This window comes from Palaemon carinicauda, chromosome 11, assembly GCF_036898095.1.
Source record: "Palaemon carinicauda isolate YSFRI2023 chromosome 11, ASM3689809v2, whole genome shotgun sequence".
NCBI classification, from domain to species: Eukaryota; Metazoa; Arthropoda; class Malacostraca; order Decapoda; family Palaemonidae; genus Palaemon; species Palaemon carinicauda.
The window spans coordinates 72,459,433-72,484,249 of record NC_090735.1 but is presented as its reverse complement, the minus strand read 5'-3'; the positions used below and the strand labels follow the sequence as shown (position 1 = coordinate 72,484,249).

The window sequence follows — 24,817 nt, the reverse complement described above, 5'->3', positions numbered from 1 at the left end:
GGCTATACTGCAGCATCGGCGGTGGCCCCCAGCCCCCCCCCCCCCCCCATCCTCGTCTCCCAGCCCTGGTACCCAAGGAGAGGGCGGAGCTACGGTACTTCCAAATAGATTTATCTCTCGCTTTCTCTCTCTCTCTATCTGTAATATAAAGAAATTCTAGATAAGTAATTGAATAATGTTCTATCTCTTTAACGTCATTGACCTTGATAGCCGTTATATAGTGAATTCTCTCTCTCTCACTCTCTCTCTCTCTCTCTCTCTCTCTCTCTCTCTCTGCGGCGGTGCCTTGTTCTTCTTCTTCATCATCATCGTCAGTGACTTTTGATCAGTGTTGTGAGGTGGTCGCTTGTGCTTCTCTTGCACGATGGGGGTGGAGGAGTGTTGGCGTGAGTGTTGCGAGTGGCTTTTTAAAATCCGATTGATCCGAGACGATCATCTCCTGCGGTCTGCCAACGCTCAGCTTATAGACCTTTGCAAATTCCTGAGGGATGGAGTCATGATATGCAAAATCCTCCACATTCTGGACGAGGATTCCATAGATTTACGAACCATAAACCAGCGGCCGCAGAATGCCCAGGTCAGTACGTCACCCGCTGGTATGATGATGCCCTCGGGGACGAGGGATTGTCCTGGTAACCGCGTCTTATGCTGTTATGGTGTTCATAAGACAAGTTTAATGATTTTGTCTTAGCACATGACCTTGTAATGGTCAGGTTGTTCCATTAATCTGCACTAGTCGAACGAAGTCGCGATTCATAGTCTCCAACATTTACATGTATATCTTGACCTTGGCTAGACAATCACTAGTACTACTACTTGTTCACTAGGACATTGAAGGTTTAGCCCTTTGCCTATCTTGTAACTTGCACTGACAAGGGGGGGGGGGGGTTAGTTTCGGAGAGGTTAAGATTGATATCGAAATTCCAACGAGGCTAGCCTGGCCGTAGTAGGCTACATATATTTACCTTATACAATATTCTTAAAGAACAAAATAAGTTTTATTTATTGATACTTTTAACTGTTCTGATGCAAGTAATTTGGGGACAAGTACTTTTGAAATTATAGACGTTTTGAACTTCCAGAAGTTATTACTGAAAACAAGAAAGGGAAGCAAAGACGTGAGCACCACATAACCTAACTTAAGCTAGAACAAGTATCGTCACTTAATGAACCACTGAGGCTCTGCCCCCTGCAACATCACCCCCTCCCTTTTGACAACCTTATCCTTAGCTTACATTACGATAAGGCTCAGCACTGTTTCCCAACTGGCATCACTCATCCTAGTTTAACCCACCCATAAATCTTATTTTCTCCAAAATGGAAATGTTTACTTGTTTTGGAGGTTGCCAGTCACTACTGCCCTCAACCAGTACAGCCCCAGTCACTTTGGCCTCTGACCCTAGTCACTACGGCCCCAACACGAGTCACTTTGGCCTCTGACCCTAGTCACTACGGCCCCAACACGAGTCACTTTGGCCTCTGACCCTAGTCACTACGGCCCCAACACGAGTCACTTTGGCCTCTGACCCTAGTCACTACGGCCCCAACACGAGTCACTTTGGCCTCTGACCCTAGTCACTACGGCCCCAACACGAGTCACTTTGGCCTCTGACCCCTAGTCACTACGGCCCCAACACGAGTCACTTTGGCCCCAACACGAGTCACTTTGGCCCCAACACGAGTCACTTTGGCCAACTCAGACCAACCACCCTAGTGACTTTGGCCGTCATTAGAAAGAGTATTTTTTAATGAAAATTGGTATTCATTGGTGACCTTGCATTAATATAAAATAAAAGATATATATATATATATATTATTTTTTCATTATAAGGTTAAACAATAAAACATGTTGATAGTAAGAAAAATATATTTCAGATATATTCATGGAGCAACGACTGTAAATTTATATTTGGTGCTTTTACATATATATTCTCTTATAGTTTAATTATTTCTAAAGATAGGTTGTACTAACATATAAGTAACCAGTCGGCTGTGAGAAGGCCATTAGTCAACAGGACTCATAGAATTATTAAGTGTTGTTTTTATTTTCTTGTATTTCTTGATCATTTTTTTAATATCTATCTGCTAGTTTATTCTTTTATTGTCTGTTTCCCATATTCGTTATTGTTTTTTTTTTCTTTTTTGATTTGATTGGTATATATTTGTTTTTTTTTTTTAATTAATTATTTTGTGTGTTTATATATGTGTGCTTTTATTCTCTCTCTCTCTCTCTCTCTCTCTCTCCCTCTCTCTCTCTCTCTCTCTCTCTCTCTCAAAGATAAACTAATGAATAAAATAATGGAGAGAGAGAGAGAGAGAGAGAGAGAGAGAGAGAGAGAGAGAGAATTATACATTGGTATATATTTGTTTTTTTTTAATCAATTATTTTGTGTGTTTATATATGTGTGCTTTTATTCTCTCTCTCTCTCTCTCTCTCTCTCTCTCTCTCTCTCTCAAGAAACAAAGAAAGCAAAGAAGAAGAAAGAGAGAGATAAGTACTACTGTAGTTCTTATATTTAAGTTACCATCTTTGGAGGCTGTAGTGACTAGGGTCGACGGTGAGACAGGCCGTAGTGACTAGGGCTGGAGTGACTGGGGCCGTAGTGGTTGAGGGCCGTAGTGACTGGTTCCCGTTTTGGATACTGTTAAAGTATTTTTTCTTAAATATGAATATAAGAAGTTTTTCAAAAGTGTGACTTAGGGGGTGGAGCTTTTATAAGGTCTCTGTGGGTTGGAAATTGATCAAGAAAAAGATACCTGCCAAAAAAAAAGGAAAAAAAAAAGAAGTTATAGTTGGTTACTAATGGGTACCTGAAATAATATTACTGAAAATGGGAAATCTAGATTTGTTCAGAGGAAACACCAGTCTGGAATTTTTTGAATGGTCATGAGCGTCGTCTTATGTAATGGAGACCAAAACAAAATTAGTATAAATTGTATTTTACGAAAGTAGGTATCCAAGTTATTCTTAACTGGAAAACCAGGTAATAGGGTTTCAAGTTCAAACTAATGTTTTATTAGTGATATATTTAATTAAAATGATAAAAATCCGTTTACAAATATTGTGCTACAGTAAAGTAAAACCAGTTAGTTGTAAGGTACGGCTGAAAAATTCCCTGTGTCGATTGCTTTACTTAGCTTTAAGGGCTGCTTTTCTCGTCCTATACTACAAAGGAACTCTACTATCTACAGAGCCTTCATAGTCATTATATCATATGTTTGTTCCTTAACTGGAATACAAATCAACGGTATTTATTGGGGTATATTTTCGGCAAAAGCTGAAAGGAGGAGCCATTGAAATTTAGTGAGGGTTAACTACCCATCTTGCTAGTTAGGGGGTTAGCTTGCTACCCCTCCCTCTCACACACCTGTGATTTCGCTCACTTTGCTTTTGGCTTGGATGGAGTGCGGTATGGCCATTAATAACTTTTGTGCATTTTCTTTCAGTGTAAGCTGTGTTCTCCTTCAGCATGCGGACTTGTTCAGGAACTAAAGGCCGCACTTGCGGGAAATTTATGTCTTCTGTGCAGACGGATCCCCACAGCCTTTGCCCCGTCTGCAGAGGGCAACGCTGCGACAAAAACAATAAGTGTAGCGAGTGTCGGGAGTGGTTCTCCCGGTGGGAAAGGTATGGGCATAGCCAAAAGAAGTCTAAGCGGAATTCTTCCTTTTCGAAGGGCGCTTCGAAGCAGAAGAAACCCAAGGCTGCTTCTTCCACCTCCTGACCTTCCTTTGAAGCTCGTACTCGGACGGCTTCCTCCTGGGCCGTCAAGTAGTAGGGGAGGCCCATTAACACCTGGCCATCTTCGGTCCTTGAGAGACGGTGCTTCTTCTCCTAGCGGGGTTGCCCCGGTTCTTCCCCCGAGTGAGGCTATTTCTCCTTCTCCTCTGTTTCAGCTTTGGCCGTCGTTGGGTTTGCCCGGTGAACCTTTTAAAGAAGCGTTGCTGCGGTTTTTGCACTGATGGCGACCTTCAGCATGCGTCGGCTTCAATTGTCGACCCCTTATCCGTCGTCGATGTTGTGGTATCGGAGAGCTCTTCAGCTGCTCCTGCGTCTGCTTCACCATCTTCCCCCGTTGAGGTATTCGCTCCTTCCCCTGACGAACATCTTTTTGGGGGAGGGCAAACTCCGAGGCATGTCTCTCCGACGAGTGTTTCCCTTTCGAGTAAAGGGTCTCACATAGAGACTCCTCTATGGAGGCCTGCTGTCGATTCGCTTGCTGCTCACACACTTCTACATCATCTCGTTAGTGGCAGGCGACCTCGCTGTGCCCGTCCTCCCCTTCACCTTCAGGGTGGTCCTGCTCCCTCGGCCACGAGACGTCTCTTCACCTCCACTCCTCAGTCTTCTTCTTCGGAAGAGACTGTTCGACCTTCGCCTCCATATCTGATCTCGTCTCGACAGGCTTTTGCCCAACGTTCTCCTGCTCATCACACTCACCATCGTTCAGCATAGAGTGAATAGCCTGATCATCGTCATGAAGCGACTTCTCGTGTGCCACTAAAGTGGTCGGTTACTCGTGAATCGTCTTCTCCATCGCTTCCAACACATGAATCGCCTGATGTTCGACATTGAGCTACTTCTACACCAACACGTTTTGCTCGTGAATCGCCTGACCACCGTCATCGAGCGTTTTCTAGGTTACCGCCTAAGCGTGTGGTTATTCGTGAAGCGCTTATGTCGCTTCCAATGCGTTCATTGCCTGGTCATCAACAACAAATGATGTCCGATGATCAACCTAAACGACCGTTCGCACGTGAATCGCCTACACATTCAACGTCTTTTCATGCCACCGTTACACGGGAATTGCTTACATGTCGGAAATCGCCTGCTCAACAGCGTTTGCCGGCTCGTCAGCGTAAACCTTACTGCCAGCGTTCGCCCACACTGCAGCATTCACCTGCTTTTCAGCGTTTACCTGTTCATCAGTGTTCTCCTGCTCTTCAGCGATTGCCTGCTTGTTAGCGGTCACCTGCTCGTCAGTAATCACCCATCAGTCAGCATTCACCTCATCAGCCACGAGTCGCATAAGCCTTTGCTATCTCGGGGAATGCGTTTCGTTCATCCATCGAACTAGCGTTCATATACACACCAGAGTGTTTTCAAACCATCGCGTCGCTCTCGGGTGGAACGCGTTCGCTCACCTGTTTGTGAGCATCTTCAACGTGATTCGTTGCTCATCGGCTGGCCTTCACAACTAGCAACGCTTCAGTCACTTCCCCAGCGATTGTCGTTAAACAGACCTGCCTCTTGGGCAGTAACAATCGATCCCGGGTTACCACGGTATTGCTCTCCAACGTGGGAGCACTCTCCTTCCCATTGTTCATCCAGCCATCGATCTTCGGGTCTTGAACAGGGGAGTTCTCGTCGCCCCCCCCCCCCTTCCAGCACTTCAGTGATCACCACATCATTTTGCAAGAGAGGATCTACAGGTAAACCATTGCTCCCTTATGTAGTTACACAGTACTGTTGCGTCCCCATACCCTGGCGGGGTGGTATTGGGAATGTCTCTGTCTCCTCGGTTATTCCTACAAGACTCGGAATAACTTTTACCTTGACAGTCACATTGCTAGTATCTCATGACACGCAGCTTACGTAGGCTGCAGACCATGCTTAGGAGGCTTAGCAAGGTGTTAGGGTCTCCTTATTTGTTTAGGTAATGGAGTACCCCGGGTAAGGCCAGATTGGCAGGGACGTCTACCCTCCTTATGGGCGAGTTAGTCACCCCTATAAATAGCATTAGGTTGTATTTCAGTTATGGAACAAATGATAAATTTAGAAGTAATTTGTATTTTTCTTAATGATAAAAACCTTAGCTATTCATACATAATTGCCCGCCAACCCTGTCCCCCTTCAAAGTCCTACCTTCAAGCAAAGTAAAACTCAATCACAGGTGTGTGGGCGAGAGGGGTAGCTACCTAACCCCCATAACTAGCAGGATTGGTAGTTACCCCTCGCTAAATTCTAATGGCTCGTTCTTTCAGCTGAAAGTGATACCCCTATTAATAGCTAAGGTTTGTATCATAAGGAAAAATACAAATTACTTCCAAATTTGTCATTTTCTTCTACTGCATGTCTCTGTAGAGGTAATTTAAAGGCAATCTGTTGGGCCTTTTGGTATTGCCTAGCTGAAGACATTTTCGAAGTAATGTAGGCGACATAAAATGGAAATATAGGTACAGTGCGTTATATCGTAACTACCACAGATAGTCTACGTTTTTTTCTGTATTCTGTTGTGGGTAGAACAGCAGTGAGTTAACCTTCTATAAACAGATAGAAATTAAAATGACTTAGATAATAGTGGGTTAGCTAGAAGCTAGATTATCTCTCGTTATAATTACCATTGTTGATTGTAATGGTCGATTAGACCTAATGAAATGCCGTGAAAAGATGTTGGCTATCCTTGCAAATAATATTTGTTATATATAAAAGCCACCCTTGCCTGTTGGGGTGGAACATGTTAGGCTGCGATGTGTATGTTATTGTGTTTTTGTATCATGCTGTACACTTTATAGCTTCCTTTTTTTTTTTTTTTTTTTTTTTTTTTTTTCTCCCAGTGTACAGCAAATAGAAATTTCATAAATATGTATCCTATATTGCACGGAATGAGCATCCCCTCATTTTATTGTTTGATTCTGACAGTGTTCCTCGGTTGTATTCTCCCATCCCTTAGTTGAAGCATATCTGCGATCTCTTTGCGGATCCATTTAATCTTTATTGTAACCTTAGGGGGCTAAGTGGTTTTGTTAACTTACAAAAGTATCAAATATTTTATTCATGAATTGAATTATACCTTGATTACATTACTTGAATACCTTATGAATCAGATAGATATGATTAAGAGTTGGTGAGGAGAGTGCAGTTAATAATACCATTGTTTCATAACTGTTGTTGATGCTTCCCATGTTATTTGAAAATATTGAGACTTCCTGAAAGGAAAGAACTACAGTAATTCTGGCCATGATACTACTTGAATATTAAGAATTTGTTTACCCAGAACTTGTCTGCTCTTGTTTATTGCCTAAGAACGTTAAAAATCATAATCATATTGTTTTATAACATATATACAACAATTTTTTTTTTTTTTTTTTTTTGCAGAAGTATGTGGCAATGTTTGTTTTGTCTTTTACTTTTTTAGCAGCTTCCCGAGTTAGCGATTGTAAGACTTATAACAGCCAAGCTTGGATTATTCTTAGAACTCGGAAGCAGAGGTAATTAAAGGTAAATTCAAAATTTATAACAAGAGAAGTGTTATTGGCTTTCCACCATCCCCCCACCCCATATAGTTTCCCATTGTTTTGTGTTCATAGTAATCAACACACCTTGAATATTGTAAACAGAAGAATTTTACCTTTTATTTTATTTTCCCTAATATGAGTTTTTTCCGTAACTGGAATACAAACCACGCTATTTATTAGGGGTTATACTTTTGGGGAGCTGAAATGACGAGCCAGTAAAATTTAGCGAGGGTCAACTATCCACACCGCTAGCTAGAGGGTGTATGGGGGGCCAGCTTGCTACCACTCCTGTTCACACACCTGTGATTTAGTCACTTTACTTTTGGCTTGGATGGAGAGCGGTGGTTTCTTCTATCCCTCCTCGCCTATTCTGGACTGCCATTAATTTTTGTCTTTTAATTCACTTTTTCTTATACATGTATATATATGAAAACATCCTTAATGGTTCTATATATATATATATATATATATATATATATATATATATATATATATATATATATATATATATATATATATATATATATATGTGTGTGTGTATGTATAGAAATGTGATAAGTTTCCTTTTCAGTGTTTGTGCTGTGTGTGTGATACATATGCGACAACGACACTTGCGTAGATTAGCAAGGCCAGCACAGTTCCACTTCATGGGGAACGACCTCTCCCTCTCTGGTCCATCGGTCTTCCCGTCTGCATATACTGTAACTGTTAACTCGGCTGCCCCAGGGGAATCGTCATCGCTTGGACCATCTTCATTTAACTATTGTCTTCGCCTTTTACCGTTTCCTATGGGAAACATGGATTACTGAGCGAAGGGAATGTGGCCTCTCAGAGATTGACTACGGTCTTTCTCTTCTCGAGGTCGTTCACCTTTACAACAACAGTGTACTATTGGGGAAACTCCTTTCCCGTGCGCGGGTTAGGTTGCTCTTCCGATTATTTTTCTCAATTATATTTAATGAAATTATAATTGTAATTTTAATTTTTAAATATTTAACTTAGCCGGTGAATATATAATAGCTGACGCCTCCGGCGGCTCGACAGAAAACACAAAAACTCGCGAGCGATCGCTATGAAGGTTGCGGGTGTGCCCACCAGCGCCAACTATCGGCCAGATACCGCATATACATGTAAACAGCTCCAATTCTTCTCTGTCGGTCTGATCGACAAGACGTACCATTACTCGCTGTTAACCTGGAGTTTTTCAACAGTCTTGGTGAAGTACTTCCTTTTGGTTTGAGCTTTCGCAGTGCAGGTGTTTTATCTTCAACTTAAATCTTGAACTCTTTTTTGGATAGATTTAATTGTTGATGACTTTGGATTGTTTTTTTTTTTGGACTTTCTTTGACTTTTCAAAATGGCCGACCCTTCCCTTAGTACGGAAGTGTGTTTTAGGCTTTTAGCAATTATCTTATCACGTTATAAATTGTTGTTGTTAATTATAGATTTTCCTCTATATATTTTATATCTCACCCGCCTTTATTAGGCCTCTTCGATTAGCTTTCCATTTATAATAAACATCAAGATAAATTTTAATGATTTGTTTATATGCGGCCTTACCTATTCCTCCCCTAATCCGAGAGTAGGCGGTCCTAACTTGGAAACCGAAGTTAAACAACGTTGAGCCCTTTCAATCGTTAATAACTCTTACAGAGAAAATTATTTAAAACTTGTTAAATGAATATTTTTTAGTAGATATTTTATGAAAGATTTTCTTTGAATAGTCTTCGTGCTGTTTCAAAGATGAACTAACGTTTGGTTTATTTATGCTACGCAGTTTGCGCTCTATCATTACGATAGAGAAAGAGAGAATCACGGTTTCACTTTGCAGAAAGAGTAAATCGATTCTGACGTTTTGTTCATTCTTTCAAACTGAAATGTTTTAAATACTAATTTAAAGGAACTTGTTAATTTTCATTTTCTTAGTCCTTTCAGTTTTTTCCTTTGGTCAAATAACCTGTTTATTGACGAAAGGTGAGTGGGCTTTTCTCTTCGGTGTGAAATCAAGAGAGAGAGAGAGAGAGAGAGAGAGAGAGACGGAGAGAGAGAGAGGAAGAGAGAACGTTCCGATCTTTATTCTCGTCCCAAGCGAGTAACGTTGTTCTCAAGTCAGTTTTTTACTCTCGTCCCAAGTCTCTGTACGGGGAGAAAGGATAAAACGTTTTTAGTTTTTATTCTCGTTCCAAGGCACTGTTCGGTGAGAGATTGAAAACGTAGTTTTGAATGAACTAGTGTTTAGTCTTCTCCCCAGTCACTGATCCTTTTATCTTTATATATTTCCGTTTTATTCGATATATATGTTTACTGTTTTTTGCTTGTATTAATGTGCTTACATTATACGACTTATTTCGCAATTATAACCTTTTGATGTAGGGTAGAATTGCGTGCTTCAGGTAGAAATCAGTTTTATTCATGCCTATTGTGAGATTATTGAAAAATTCGATTTCAGTGAAGTAAGTGCAAAACAGAAAATCGTAGTGATAAAGTGATAATTGCGCAAAGTGTTATCAGTGTTGCGACAGAGGGTTCGTCTGTTCGTGCCTGTCGTTCGCCTAGTCCGAGACCTCTTGCAAGCTCCCATGCCCCAGGGAGAAGTAATGTCGTAGGACTTATGGGTTCGAGAGGCTTTAACCAACGAACAGACGTTCCCTCTATGGTTTCAGGCGTGTCTCGTCAAGACCGCCCCTACCATAAGACGAGCGAGACGGTTTTCTCCTCGTCATCCGAAGGCTTATCGCGTAAGAAACCGTGGAGCAAGGTTTCGAGACCCTTAAAGCGAAAGTCAGTCCCTTCAGGACAGGTCCAGTGTCCTGGTTGTAGCCATTGGGACAGCTCTGACCCTGTGCAGTCATCGGAAGACTGCTCGATGCCTAAACAGAAGCGTAACACAGGCTCCGAGAGTCTTGGTGTAGGCAAGGTTTTGCAGTCACAGACGTTACCCTCGTCTCTCACCGCACCCATTCCCGTTGATCCTAAATGGGTTGTACTGCAAGACATGCAGAATAAGCTTGCCTCTCTTATGGAGGACTATTCTGCTGAGCAGGTTCACGATGATCCTCGCCGCTTAGCTGATCGAGATCCTGGACGTTACAAAGTCACGTCAATCTGGTTTTGTAGAGCCTCACTCGATGCAGTCCCGTGTTGACTCTCAGCCGCTTGTGGACGTTCAGCCGCTGCCGCTTGCTCTTGTTGACGTTCAGGACGTTCGCCAACCAGCGAAGTTGACTTGTTTTGACGTTGAGCGTCAAGCACCGCAGTCAAGAGTTGTTTTGACTGCTCAGTCTAGGCAGTCAAAGGCAGTCTCGAGTTGACGTCGAGCGTCCTCCCACACCTGTTGTTGTTGCTGGTCAGTCCTTTAAGCAGTTACATGACGTATCGTCCTTGACTGCTACTGATGCTCCTTTGCGTGTGGACTCTGCTTGTCAAGCATTGCCACCACAGCAGGTCTCTCCCTTGCTTGAGACTCGGCAATTGCCGGACGAGGTTCCATCAGATGAGGAAGTTACTGATCCCCCTCCTACTGATATTCCCTTGTGGACTCTGTCAGACGGAGAGGAGCCTAAAGCTGCTCAGCCCTCTATGGACTTTAAATAAATCATGCTGATTTTTAAGGATCTTTGTCCGGATCATTTTGTAACTGCTGCTCCTCGTTCGCCTAAACGTCAGAGTTTACACTAGGCCTAGCTACTTCGAAGCCGTTGTTTTCTAAGCTAGTGCTCTCTCGCTCTTCTAAGAGAGCTTTTCGTTTGCTAGGCGACTGGTTGATCACCAGGAGGAGTTTGGGGGAGACAGCCTTTGCTTTCCCTCCCTTTTAAACTGGCTTATAGAGCGAGCGTCTGGTATGACACGGGAGAAGTTCTCGGCTTGGGAGTTCCTGCCTCTGCCCAGATAGACTTCTCAAATCTCATAGACTCTCTCTGGCGCCTGGCCATGAGACGCTCCAAGATTTTATGGTCGGCTTCAGAGCTAGACCATCTCCTGTTAGGAGTTTTTTCGAGCGTTTGAAGTTTTGCTGTACAATTATGTCATGCATAAACAAGGCTATCAGGGATGGCTCCAATAATCTGACAGCCACATTCTCTGCAGGAACAAGACTATCAGGAATGGCTCCAATGATCTGGCAGCCACGTTCACTGCAGGAGTACGTAAGAGGCAAGTGCGCTCAATGTGTTCATTGTCAAGACAAACTTCACGATGAAGTCTACCAAGCTGTCTTGACAGCATTAATGGAAGGAGACTGGATGGTCTCTCTCGACCTTCAGGATGCATACTTCCACATTCCTATACACCCGGATTCCCAACCGTTCTGAGGTTTGTTTACAGGAATGTGGTGTACCAGTTTCGAGCCCTGTCCTTGGACGACTGGCTTCTCAGAGCATCGTCCAGTCATCGCTGTCTGCAGGATCTACATTGGACGTTGGGTCTGGCCAAGGAGTTGGGACTTTTGGTCAACCTAGAAAAGTCCCAACTGATCCCATCCCAGACTATTCTATATTTGGGGATGGAGATTCGCAGTCCAGTTTTTCGGGCTTTTCCGTCTGCCACCCGAATAGAACAAGCCCTGCTCAAAGTCCAAATAATGCTGAAAAGAGAACGTTTGTTCAGTCAGGAGTTGGATAAGTCTCGTAGGGACTCTCTCATCCCTGGAGCAGTTTGTCTCGCTAGGGAGACTACACCTTCGGCCTCTCCAGTTCCATCTAGCCTCTCACTGGAACAAGGACAAGACGTTAGAGACGGTATCAATCCCAGTCTCCGAACCAGTAAAGGCATGCCTGAAAGGGTGGGACAGCAATATCAGTCTGAGAGAGGGACTATCCCTAGCAGTCAAGAACCCAAACCACGTGTTGTTCTCAGACGCGTCGGATTTGGGTTGGGGTGCGACCCTGGACGGTCGGGAATGCTCGGGTCTGTGGACCTCAAGTCAGAAGAGCATGCACATCAACGGCAAGGAGCTATTAGCAGTCCACTTGGCCTTGATGAAATTCGAAAGCTTTCTTCGAAACAAAGTGGTAGAGGTCAACTCAGACAACACCACAGCTTTGGCGTACATCTCCAAGCAAGGAGGCACACACTCCCTGACGCTGTACGAGATCGCAAGGGACCTTCTCATATGGTCAAGAAATCGAGGCATATCCCTGTTGACGAGATTCATCCAGGGGGACTTGAACGTCTTGGCAGACTGTCTCAGTCGGAGGGGTCAGGTGATACCCACGGAATGGACCCTCCACAAGGACGTGTGCAAGAGTCTTTGGGCGACTTGGGGTCAACCCACCATAGACCTCTTTGCCACCTCGTTGACCAAAAGGTTACCAATCTATTGCTCACCAGTCCCAGATCCAGAAGCAATCCACATAGACGCGTTTCTACTGGATTGGTCTCATCTGGACTTATATGCATTCCCACCATTCAAGATAGTCAACAAGGTACTGCAGAAGTTCGCCTCTCACGAAGGGACAAGGTTGACGTGGTTTGCTCCCCTCTGGCCCGCGAGAGAGTGGTTCACCGAGGTACTTCAATGGCTGGTAGACATTCCAAGAAGTCTTCCTCTAAGGGTAGATCTCTTACGTCAGCCCCACGTAAAGAATGTTCATCAAAGCCTCCCCGCGCTTCGTCTGACTGCCTTCAGACTATCGAGAGACTCTCAAGAGCTCGAGGCTTTTCGAAGGAGGCAGCCAGTGCGATTGCAAGAGCTAGGAGAGCTTCTACCATCAGAGTATACCAGTCGAAGTGGGAAGTCTTTCGAGACTGGTGCAAGTCAGCATCTGTGTCCTCTTCCAGTACCTCTGTAGCCCAAATCGCAGATTTTCTTTTACATCTGAGAAATGTTCGCTCCCTCTCAGCTCCCACGATTAAGGGCTACAGGAGCATGTTGGCTTCGGTCTTTCGTCATAGAGGCTTAGATCTTTCCAACAATAAAGATCTCCAAGATCTCCTTAAGTCTTTCGAGACCTCTAAGGAACGTCGTTTTGCAACTCCTGGATGGAACTTAGACGTGGTCCTAAGGTTCTTCATGTCAGACAGGTTTGAGCCATTACATTCAGCCTCCCTGAAGGATATCACCCTCAAGACGCTTTTCCTAGTGTGCTTAGCTTCGGCTAAAAGGGTCAGTGAAATTCATGCCTTCAGTAAGAACATCGGCTTTTCTACAGAAAAAGCCACATGTTCACTTCAACTTGGTTTCCTGGCCAAAAATGAACTGCCTTCTCGTCCTTGGCCTAAGTCCTTTGATATACCTTGCCTGTCAGAGAGCGTAGGCAACGAACTTGAAAGAGTGCTGTGTCCAGTTAGAGCTCTTAAGTTCTACTTAGCTCGTACTAAGTCCTTACGAGGTGGATCTGAGGCATTATGGTGCTCAGTTAAGAAACCATCATTGCCTATGTCAAATAATGCTTTGTCATATTTTATCAGATTTTTAATACGAGAGGCTCATTCTCACTTGAATGAAAAAGACCGATGCTTGCTTAAGGTTAAGACGCACGAAGTAAGAGTTATAGCAACTTCCGTGGCCTTTAAGCAAAATAGATCTCTGCACAAGTATTATGGACGCGACCGTTTGGAGAAGCAAGTCGGTATTCGCGTCATTTTACTTAAAAGAGGTCCAGACTCTTTACGAGGACTGCTACACACTGGGTCCATTCGTTACAGCGAGTGCAGTAGTGGGTAAGGGTTCTACCACTACATTCCCTTAATTCCAATATCCTTTTAATCTGCTCTTGAAATGTTTTTTTAATTGGGTTGTACGGAAGGCTAAGAAGCCTTTCGCATCCTTTTTGATTTGGCGGGTGGTCAAATGTCATTTCTTGAGAGCGCCCAGATTAGGGGTTTGATGAGGTCCTGTTGTATGGGTTGCAGCCCTTGATACTTCAGCTCCTGGGAGTCTTTCAGCATCCTAAGAGGATCGCTGGGCTTCGTGAGGAAGACAGACTAACAAGGCAGAGTAATCGTCTAAGTCAACTTCCTTACCAGGTACCTATATATATTTGGGTTTTGTTATGATATAACTGTCAAAAACTCTAAGCATATACGCTGTAAACTTAATTAACTCTGGTCTCTACCCACCACCATGGGTGTGAATCAGCTATTATATATTCACCGGCTAAGTTAAATATTTAAAAATGATATTTTAATTATAAAATAAATTTTTGAATATACTTACCCGGTGAATGTATAAATTAAAGGCCCCCCCTTCCTCCCCGATAGAGACCCGGCGGGATGAGAAGAATTGGAGCTGTTTACATGTATATGCGGTATCTGGCCGATAGTTGGCGCTGGTGGGCACACCCGCAACCTTCATAGCAATCGCTCGCGAGTTTTTGTGTTTTTCTGTCGAGCCGCCGGAGGCGTCAGCTATTATATATTCACCGGGTAAGTATACAGTGAACCCTCGTTTATCGCGGTAGATAAGTTCCAGACCCGGCCGCGATAGGTGAAAATCCGCGAAGTAGTGACACCATATTTACCTATTTATTCAATATGTATATTCAGACTTTTAAAACCTTCCCTTGTACGTAGTACTGTTAACAAACTACCCTTTAATGTACAGAACACTTAATGCATGTACTACAGTACCCTAAACTAAAACAGGCACAAATATTAAAGGGGATTTTATATCATGCGTTTCCTAAACACGCTAAAAAGCACGATAAAAAATGGCAACCAATGTTTTGTTTACGTTTATCTCTGATCATAATGAAGAAACAAACTGGAGGTAGAGCTTTACTTATTACCCAGACACATTTCCCATACTTTTCCCTTAGAACTACATCACATCTTCCTACTTTAGATATATATATATATATATATATATATATATATATATATATATATATATATATATATATATATATATATATATATATATATATATATATATATATATATATACATACCTATATATATATATATATATATATATATATATATATATATATATATATATATATATATATATATACATACCTATATATATATACATATATACATAAATACATGCATACATATATATATATATTACTGTATATATATGGGTTATGGAAAAAATCCGCGAAGTGGTGAATCCGCGATGGTCGAACCGCGAAGTAGCGAGGGTTCACTGTATGTACAGTGAACCCTCGTTTATCGCGGTAGATAGGTTCCAGACCCGGCCGCGATAGGTGAAAATCCGCGAAGTAGTGACACCATATTTACCTATTTATTCAACATGTATATTCAGACTTTTAAAACCTTCCCTTGTACGTAGTACTGTTAACAAACTACCCTTTAATGTACAGAACACTTAATGCATGTACTACAGTACCCTAAACTAAAACAGGCACAAATATTAAAGAGGATTTTATATCATGCGTTTCCTAAACACGCTAAAAAGCACGATAAAAAATGGTAACCAATGTTTTGTTTACGTTTATCTCTGATCATAATGAAGAAACAAACTGGAGGTAGAGCTTTGCTTATTACCCAGACACATTTCCCATACTTTTCCCTTAGAACTACATCACATCTTCCTACTTTAGATATATATATATATATATATATATATATATATATATATATATATATATATATATATATATATATATATATATATATATACATATACATATACATACATACATATATACATAAATACATGCATACATATATATATATATATATTACTGTATATATATGGGTTATGGGAAAAATCCGCGATGTTCGAACCGCGAAGTAGCGAGGGTTCACTGTATTCAAAAATTTATTTTATAATTAATATCATTTTTCGGCTTTTCTCTGTGGGGAACACTTCCCTTCGTAGGATCAGGGGTTCTCACTATTAGTGAATATTCTTAACTGATTTGAATAATTGTAATTCTGTTTTTATTACAGTTACTCCGCTCCTCCCTTCTCCTGTGGATGTTGACTAGGGAATGAAGGGCTCAATACTTATTTTTATGTTGTTCCCTCGGGGTTCCTCTTCGGAGTTCCTCCCTAGGGAATTTCTGTTAAATAATTAATTTTATTTTTTCTCAGTTAACTATGCAGTTTTTCTTCGTTCGACTAAGCGTGCCGACGAAGCAGAGCTGTTCTGTTCATTCCTGGGGAATCTGCTGTCACTGCCGTCCCTCAGAGGATGTCGTCATGAGCGTCATCCCTTCTCTTAAAAGTACTCCCGTGACAACACGACCAGCACTTCAGATCATCTTAGAATGCTAACCAGGTGTTGGACAACTTCCCTTCCGAGGGAAAGTTTCCTCCCCAAGCATGAGGTTGTTTCTCCCTTCCGAGGGAGAACTTCCCACATCTTAATAAATTCTTCGTCTCCGACTGCTGTTGCTGCCTTCGCCCAGACTTCTCTTCCCCCTTGCTGAGTTTCTCTTCCTTCAGGGGGGGAGCACAGTGTTGGTAAGTCTCTTCTACGAAGTGTTTACCTCTCTCGTTTGCGAGAGAGGCCACTCGTAGAGACTCCTCTTCGGAGGATCGCTAATGTTAAAGGTCAGCCCTCATGGGCGTCTTCTAGTCTCTTCTACGAAGTGTTCACCTCTCGTTCGCGAGAGAGGCCATTCATAGAGATACCTCTTCGGAGGATCACACTGCTCATCAGTTCCTGATCATCCTACCAGCAGACTTACCAGCGCAACTTAGTCCGTGGACTTCGGTCCTGGACTCTTCCTAAGGCCAGCTTGCTGGTCCACCATCCCTCATGGGCTTCATCAGTTCCTGATCATCCTACCAGCGCAACCTTGCGCTGCAACTTAGTCCATGGACTTCGGTCCTGGACTCTTCTATGGACCTTTCACGGTTGCCATCAGTGGATGTTCGCCCTTCCAAAGGGCACATCCCAGTTTCTGTTCGTCAGACCAGCTGACCTCCCGATCTACCAACGCATCCTTACGCCGCTGGTAGTCCTTTGGACTTCGGTCCTGGACTCTTCTGCGGACATTTTTTACGGTCCCACCGTTGGATGTTCGCCCTTCCAAAGGGCACATCCCAGTTCCTGATCGTCCTGCCAGCTGACCTACCGATCTACCTACGCAACCTTAACGTCTCTGTTAGTCCTTGGCCTTCAGTCCTGGACTCTTCCGTGGACCTTTACGGTCTCCATCATGGATGTTTGCCCTTCGAAAGGGCTCATCCCAGTTTCTGGTCGTCCTGCCAGCTGACCTGCTGACCTACTAGCGCTACCTTCGCGCGTGCGCGCCAACAGTCTTCTGCGTGCGGCGCCGATGGTCTCCCGCGCATGCGGATGATTTTCTATTCTCGCGCATTAACAGTCTTCCGCGCGCTGGCGCCAATGGTCTCGCGCGCGCGCCTGATGGTCTTAACAGTCTTCCGCGCGTGGGCGTCAACAGTCTTCTGCGCGCTCACCCGACAACAGTCTTCCGCGCACTGACGCTGATGGTCTCCCGCGCACTGGCGCTGATGGTCTCCCGCGCCAATGGTCTTCCGTACGCGCGCGCCAGCAGTCTCTACGTAGTACTCTCACGCACGCGCCAATGCACCCGCCCTTGCGCAACCAGTCACACGCTTTGGCGCATTCTAGGGAGAATGCACAAAACTACACCGTGCCTTACTACTCGCCAGCGCTCTTCCGCACTTCCCTGCGCTCTCTTGCGCTGTTGCGGTCTCAGATCCAATGTGCCAGCTCTTGCCAAAGAGCCAGTGCTCGCAGATCCAATGCGCCAGCTCTTTCCTAAGAGCCATCTGTTACCTGCTCTCCAGACAGAAATTGAGCACCAGCATCATCCTGTGCGCCATCGCTCCAGTACTCTCCGACACACTCGTGCAATAGGCAGATAAAAGGAATAAAAGTTTTTGGACAGTTCACCATTGCCCTATTCCTCCCTGCAAACACATAACATTGCCACCAGGAAAAGAGGAGAAAGGCTTCACAGATGGATTCAAGATCCTGAAGATTCCATCTCACAAGGGGAATCGAAACGGGGATTCCTCTGTTCCTGTCTCTTCTGAAGTTTCTTTTTTTTTTTTTTTTCCTTGACAGACCACCGTCAGCAAACGGGAAAGCATCAACAGTCTGATCTCTAGATCACTGTATGCTGATGGCTAGTTCACGGTTTACTGATCACTAAGTCGCCGATCACCAGATCGCCAATTGCCAGCTCGACATTGATCTTTGACCTCTAGTCCCTCCAATGACTAACGATCTCCGATTGCTAGCATTTCAATCATCGATTGCTAGTCAATAACCAGTCATCAGCTTGCTGATCACTAGATCACCGATGGGCAGCTCATCTTTCTTCAATCATTGAACTCAGCTCGCTGATCTCTGACCAGCCCATCTTCAGCATGCTCATCTCTGACCAACCAGGGGGGACCATGATCAGCTTGCTGATCTCCAACTCAACATCAACTCACAGACCACCGATTCACCGATCATCGGCAATTTGCCAGCAGTTCGGGACTCAAACTTACTAGTCAACCTCTGCCCAATTTGCCAGCAGTTCGGGACTCAAACTTACTAGTCAACCTCTGCCCAATTTGCCAGCAGTTCGGGACTCAAACTTACTAGTCAACCTCTGCCCAATTTGCCAGCAGTTCGGGACTCAAACTTACTAGTCAACCTCTGCCCAATTTGCCAGCAGTTGGGGACTCAAACTTACTAGTCAACCTCTGCCCGTAGTTCCCTAGATCAGAAGGTATACAACATACTTCTCGCTACTGGCCATTCGCCATCACACTAAAATGATCGGCAAACTTTCGACAACCCTCATCAACGGCTTTCGACAGGGAACTACTTGCGAGCACTCTCCAACTGCACAGTAACCATGCTACCCAACTTTTAACCATTGATTAACATTCGCCAGATTGATTCTATTCTAAGGAATAGCAGCAATCCCATCAGGGCGCATGGTAAGGCTAAGCGTGGCCTTCCTCCTGTTAGTGAAAGGAATTGTCTCAGGGAAGAATTCTTACACTGGGTATCGCGTCTGATCCTTTACAACACGAGTCAGACTCCAGCGTCGACAATCTTCCATGCACATGGATCCACAAGGAGCTGTCCCTTTGGGTTGATGTCCACAAAATTTGCACACTGGGCCTAAAGGACACTTACTTCCAGGCCCAAACTATCCATCTAGGAAGGTTGGAAGAGCCAGTTTAGACAAACAGAAACACCAGTTCAGGGCACTGTGCTTCGGTCTTTCCACTACACCCATCCTGGTCTCACAGGATCGGCTTCTGTCTCCTCCGTTTCGGGACGACTGACTGATCTTAGCAGACTCAGTGGCAACCTTGCCTTAGAACCGGAACTTTTGAAGTCTTTTTACCAAGATCCAGTGATCAGGGTATACCTGTGGAAGTCTTTCCTACTTCCCTCCCAGAAGACTGGTGTATCTGGGAATGATTCTAGACACCAATATCCACAAAACCTTCTCGAAAACGAGAACAACTCCCATTCCAAAGGAACTTGAGTCGGACTGGAATCAGGCCCTCGATCCCCTAAACATTCTGATCCCCGTGGGACCAGAAGTTTGGACGAACCTCAAGGGATGGGTGTCAGTCGAGAATCTACAGAGCGGCATAACCTTCTCATCCTTCTACACCCCTCAGACTTGAGGTTGTGCTTAGAACACATCAAAAGAAGAGAGGAGGGACCATAGTGCTGTACCACACGACCTCAGCCCTCTGGACAGAGTCTGAAAGTACCTTCACTTAAATATCTTAAGAGATGAAGGCCAACTTTCTGGTCCTTCAGCAGCCTCATTGGTTCCTAACAGACCACTCAGTGATGTGATGGACGACAACACCACACACCACATAGAGACACACCGGCAAGCAAGAAGGAACTTGCTCGTAGCCTCTTCCCATCTAACAGTATAAACACTAAGATGGGCCAAAGTTCGTTCGGTGCTACTATCAGCCCGCTTTATTCCAGACTAGAAGAACGTGCTCGCCGACAATCTGTGCACAGCATCTCAGATAAGGTATACCGAATGGTCTTTGGATCGCCTTGTAGCCGACAAAGTCCCGACTTTACGGGGTCCTCCACTAGCTATCTGTTCGCAACGCTCCTGAATCTCAGGCTGCCGTTGATCCCCAGCACTAGACCCCAAGGCTCTCTGGCAACAACGGTGGGTACAACAATGACATTTATGTCTCGTCCCTGTTTTATCTGGAGAAGGACACTCAAGAAGGCTAGAACATCAATCAACCTCTCAAGGACTCTCGTAGCTCCGCTATGGCATTATGCAGAACGGTTTCCAAACCTTGTGCAGCTCCTGATAGTCTCCAAGAGAACCCTCCCCACATCACAGACAACCCACTTCGACACCAACCACAAGCTATAGCTTTGCTATGATTGTACGCCTAGAGACTACCCAATACCTCTTGCAAAAAGGTTGTCTAGATATCTGAGGAATTCCTCAGCATCAGTCTACCAGGCAGTATAACGTCTTGTGTGGTTGGTGTCATGTGAAAGTGTCTCTCTTCACTCAATACCTCTATTCCAGCAATAGCGGGATCCTCGAGTATATACAAGAGGAAAAGACCCCCTATTCAGTTTTGACAGGTACAGATGATCACTCAACCTTGATCCTTCACCTTCAAACTGAAAGAAAGGGACACCCTCTCATTGATAGACTTTTCCTAACTCATACGGACTTACAACTTGCCTTTCCCTAGTCAGAATTGAGACCTTTCTCTCGGAACATGGTTCAAATTCTTCGATCTTTAAAGAGACCTCCTTATGCTCCACTTCACCAGGCAACAAATTTTCTCCTGATTTAAGAACACAATGTTCCTACACACTTGGAAAGCAACCATACGAGTCAAGGAACTTCATGGTCTCTCTTTTGACATCGCCCATTATTGAGAAGGGCGAAAGACAATGTTCAGTTTCGTCCCTAAGTATGTCGCCAGACACAGTCTCCAGAGGTGATGGATTCTACTCAAGTTTCCACTCGGTAACATACGATCCAGATCATCCGTTACTGTACCCAGGGTAAGGTATGAAACTGCAACAGCCCACCCGGGTCCTTTCTCTTGTCATCAGCACTGGGAGAGACTAGAGGAGGATCACCGAAACATCATCTCGACATGACGACTCACAGTGTCAGGAGCATCTATGTCCCTGGTCCTTCTTAGCAGATTACTCTGTGACCCAGGTTTTATAGATTACTCTGTGACGCAGGTTTAACAAGAAAGGATGTGAATGCTCCAGGTGACTTTGACATCCTTTCTCCTGCAAGACGTGACCCACAGGAACTCGATACGATCTCTATCGGTCCGGTGGTGGCTGCACAAAAGCTGGTTTAAAACCTCAATCTCCTTATTGGACAAGTAGCAGAAGGTTGAGGGCATTGTTACCCGGTTTTAGTTTGTATGAATGAAAAGGTTTGACTGGCCCTTACTCTTTTCTTCATTCTCCCCTCTCTTGGGGAAAGCAGCATCCTGGGTTCTCTACACAGCTGACCTCAAACCACTGTAGGTAAACCATGCTCCCTTGTGTACTTAGTATTAAGCTGATACTGTTGCGTCCCCATACCCTGACAAGATGGTATTGGGAAAGTCTTGGTTACATCAGGTTTTTCCTACATAGACTCGGAATAACTTTACCTAGACAGTCACACTTCTGCATGTCTCAACACACAGCTTGTGTAGGCCGCGGACCTTGTGTAGCGAGGTTTTAGCAAGGGCAGGTACTCCTTATTTTTGAATACTAACATACTCAGGTAAGGAGCCCCGGGCAAAGCCAAAAGCCAGATTGGCAGGGATGTCCACCCTTCCTAATGGGTGATTCACCCCCAATAAATAGCGTGGTTTGTATCCCAGGTACGGAACAAATGACAAAGTCGTAGATAATTTGTATTTTTCCTAACTATACAAACCTTAGCTATTTATACAAACTTGCCCGCCATCCCTATCCCCCTTGAAGTCCTACCTCCAAGTAAAGTGACTAAATCACAGGTGTGGGAATGGGAGTGACCCCAGCTAGCAGTGTGGATAGTAAACCCTCGCTAAATTTTAATGGCTCGTCATTTCAGCTCTGCCAAAAGTATAACCCCTAATAAATAGCTAAGGTTTGTATATTCAGGAAAAATACAAGTTTGTCATTTTGATTTGTTGTTAAATCCTTTTGTATTTGCATCCAACTTTATTCTATTAACCTGTTTGCCCCTTGTTGATTTATTGCTATTTAGGTACATGTCCCTTTATACTTTGCAAAGAATAGTTGTTACTGCACAAATACAAACCTTCCACTATTTATATTGGGTATATTGTTTTCGGCAAAGCTAAACTAGCCATGATAATATTCAGTGAGGGGTAACTACCTCACCTGCTAGTTAGGGGTAGCCGACTACCCTGCTCACTTACACACCTGGGTCGAGTAACTACTTTGCTTTCTTGGCTCCGTAGAGACTGACACACTGCTTGCGCTCCTCTGATTTAACTGGATAATTCGCTTTTTCTTTTCCTCTTTTCAGATTGCATGTGCATGTGTGTGACTTTATCCCATGCGTACTTGTCCAGGTCCTGAAGGCCACTTCTGCGGTACTTTCTTGTCCGGCATTGAAACGGACACCCACATACCTGTGTCCGACCTGTCAGAGCCGCCGGTGTTCGAGGGACGACACCTGTATAGAGTGTAGGGAGTGGCCTGCCTCCCAGTGGGAGAGGTATTGGCAATGGAAGAAGTAGTCTAAGCGTGATTCTTTGCTTTCGATGTCTTCCTCAAAGTCGAAGAAACACCTGTCTTTTAACCCCAAATCTCTTCCCAAAGCTGCCCCTCTGTTGGTTCTTTCCAAAAAACTGCCGAGTAGCAACCTAGCCCTGGTTACTACAGGGCACCCTTGCATTATGGGGAGACAGTGTTGACTTCCGTAGTCAGTCAGCCCCAGCCCCTTCCTCGCAGGGGTCGCCAACATTATGTCCTAGTTACTTTTTTTTTGTGGCTTTGGTGGCCTCCTCTCGAAGGAGGTTCTCTATGACCTACTTTAGAGGGGAGCAGAGAGTAGGCGTTTGTTTCTATCCTCCGCTGAGGTTCCTCCTCTTTTTGCGGGCACAGGTGCTGCAGCCCGTCAGTCTGATTTTTGGTCTCTTGTGACTGACTCTGAAGGTGTTGCTGCTCTACCATGGGTGGTGGCAGCTCACACTCCCAGTGTTTCCCCAGCGAGGGAACACATCTCATTTGTGAGAGAGCTGCCAGCGGGCAACGGCCAGTTTGTTCCAATGCGAATACTTACCTCGAACTACTTTCTTAGGAGTTACCTTTAATCTCCTCTCTACCGACCAGAGTTTTGTGTAGTACAGTATACCCTATACCCGTTTTCTATGGAGGGCTAACCCGGGAGTGAGAGAACGTGCCCCGAGGGTAGCCTTTGCGCTAGGTCGAGGTCCGCTTGGGTCGTGTGCGCCAGTAAGTTCCTCGGATGTTGCAAAAGGTCCTTGCAAGGGCAGAGAGGCACTCGGGGAAGGTAGGGAGGGCCATTACCCGAAAGTAGTTCTCGGTAAGTATGTTAGGAAAAATGAAAATTATTTAAAATTTTTTATTTGTTCCAACACGAATACTTACCTCGAATTGCTTTCTTAGGAGACTTACACTTTAGGAGGTGGGAGTGGCTTTCTGACCTTCAGACCCAGCAAGCGGACGCCAAGTAGCCTAGATATGAATTAGGTTTTAAAACAAAAACACACTGGGAAAACGGACGATAGGGTAACTACACAAAGAGCTCACGTTAGTGTCTGAGTACTCACCCTTTGAAAAATTCTTCTGATGCTGAGTCCAGTAATGCAGTTGCAGAGACGTGTTCTTCAATGGTTACAAGTGTGGTTATCTCCGATAGGGATAGGAAACGGGGATTAGGGTGAAAAGGAACGAACCTGTGTCCCCTGGTTTTGCTATCCACGATTGAGCCTGGGGCTTTACCGTTAAATCACTTGGAGCGCGGAGATGACTGTCCCAATGGAGAACCCGTCTAAGGACCTTCTTGAGTAGTCCTAGAGGTAATGGGCAGTAAAGGTTGACTGGTTCGACCAGGTGCCCGCACGAAGGATCTGACCCACTGCCATGTTCTTCTCAAAGGCTAAGGAAGTGCTCAGACCTCTGATGTCATGGGGCTTGGGAGTGCCTGGCAAGGCCAGTCCCTCCTCCTTGTAGGCCCTGGCAATAACTTGTCTCAACCAGAAGGAAATGGTATTCTTCGATACCTGCTTCTTTGTAACACCTGTGGAGACGAAAAGGCTCTTGATGCCTGGCCGGAGATGTGCAGTCCTCTTAAGGTATTTCCTAATGGCACGGACAGGGCATAACCTCAAATCCTCAGGATTCCCAGTCCTAGGAATAGCTGGCAGAGAGAACCCCTCGAATTTAGGATCCCAGACTGCTGGGTTCTGGGTTTTCGCCACAAACGAAGGAACGAACTTGAAAGAGATCTCTTTCCACCCCTTCGAATGAGAGACGTCATAAGACAGCCCATGGATCTCACCTACCCTTTTCACAGAGGCCAAGGCCAACAAAAAGACTGTCTTGAGAGTGAGATCCCTGTCTACAATATCCTTCATTGGTTCGAAGGGGGGGCTACTTAACATCTTCAGGACCCTAGCTAAGTCCCACTGAGGCACCCTAACTGCTTGCGGGGGGCAGGAC

At 44.5% G+C, this 24,817-nt stretch overlaps 1 protein-coding gene across 5 annotated transcripts in view; it reads left to right on the top strand.

Annotated features, from left to right (window-relative positions):
* The first annotated feature begins 304 nt into the window (after positions 1–304).
* The window catches only part of Vav (Vav guanine nucleotide exchange factor), a 385,659-nt gene continuing 361,146 nt past the window's right edge, over positions 305–24,817 (top strand). For 4 of the 5 annotated variants that reach the window (XM_068383125.1, XM_068383124.1, XM_068383126.1 and 1 more), the window contains exon 1: positions 305–577. In XM_068383125.1, coding sequence (XP_068239226.1) covers positions 365–577 — 213 coding nt within the window. In that variant the 5' untranslated portion in view covers positions 305–364. Of the gene's footprint in view, positions 578–7,109; positions 7,223–24,817 lie in introns of those variants that run through there. The other variant, XM_068383127.1, reaches the window with a different exon arrangement.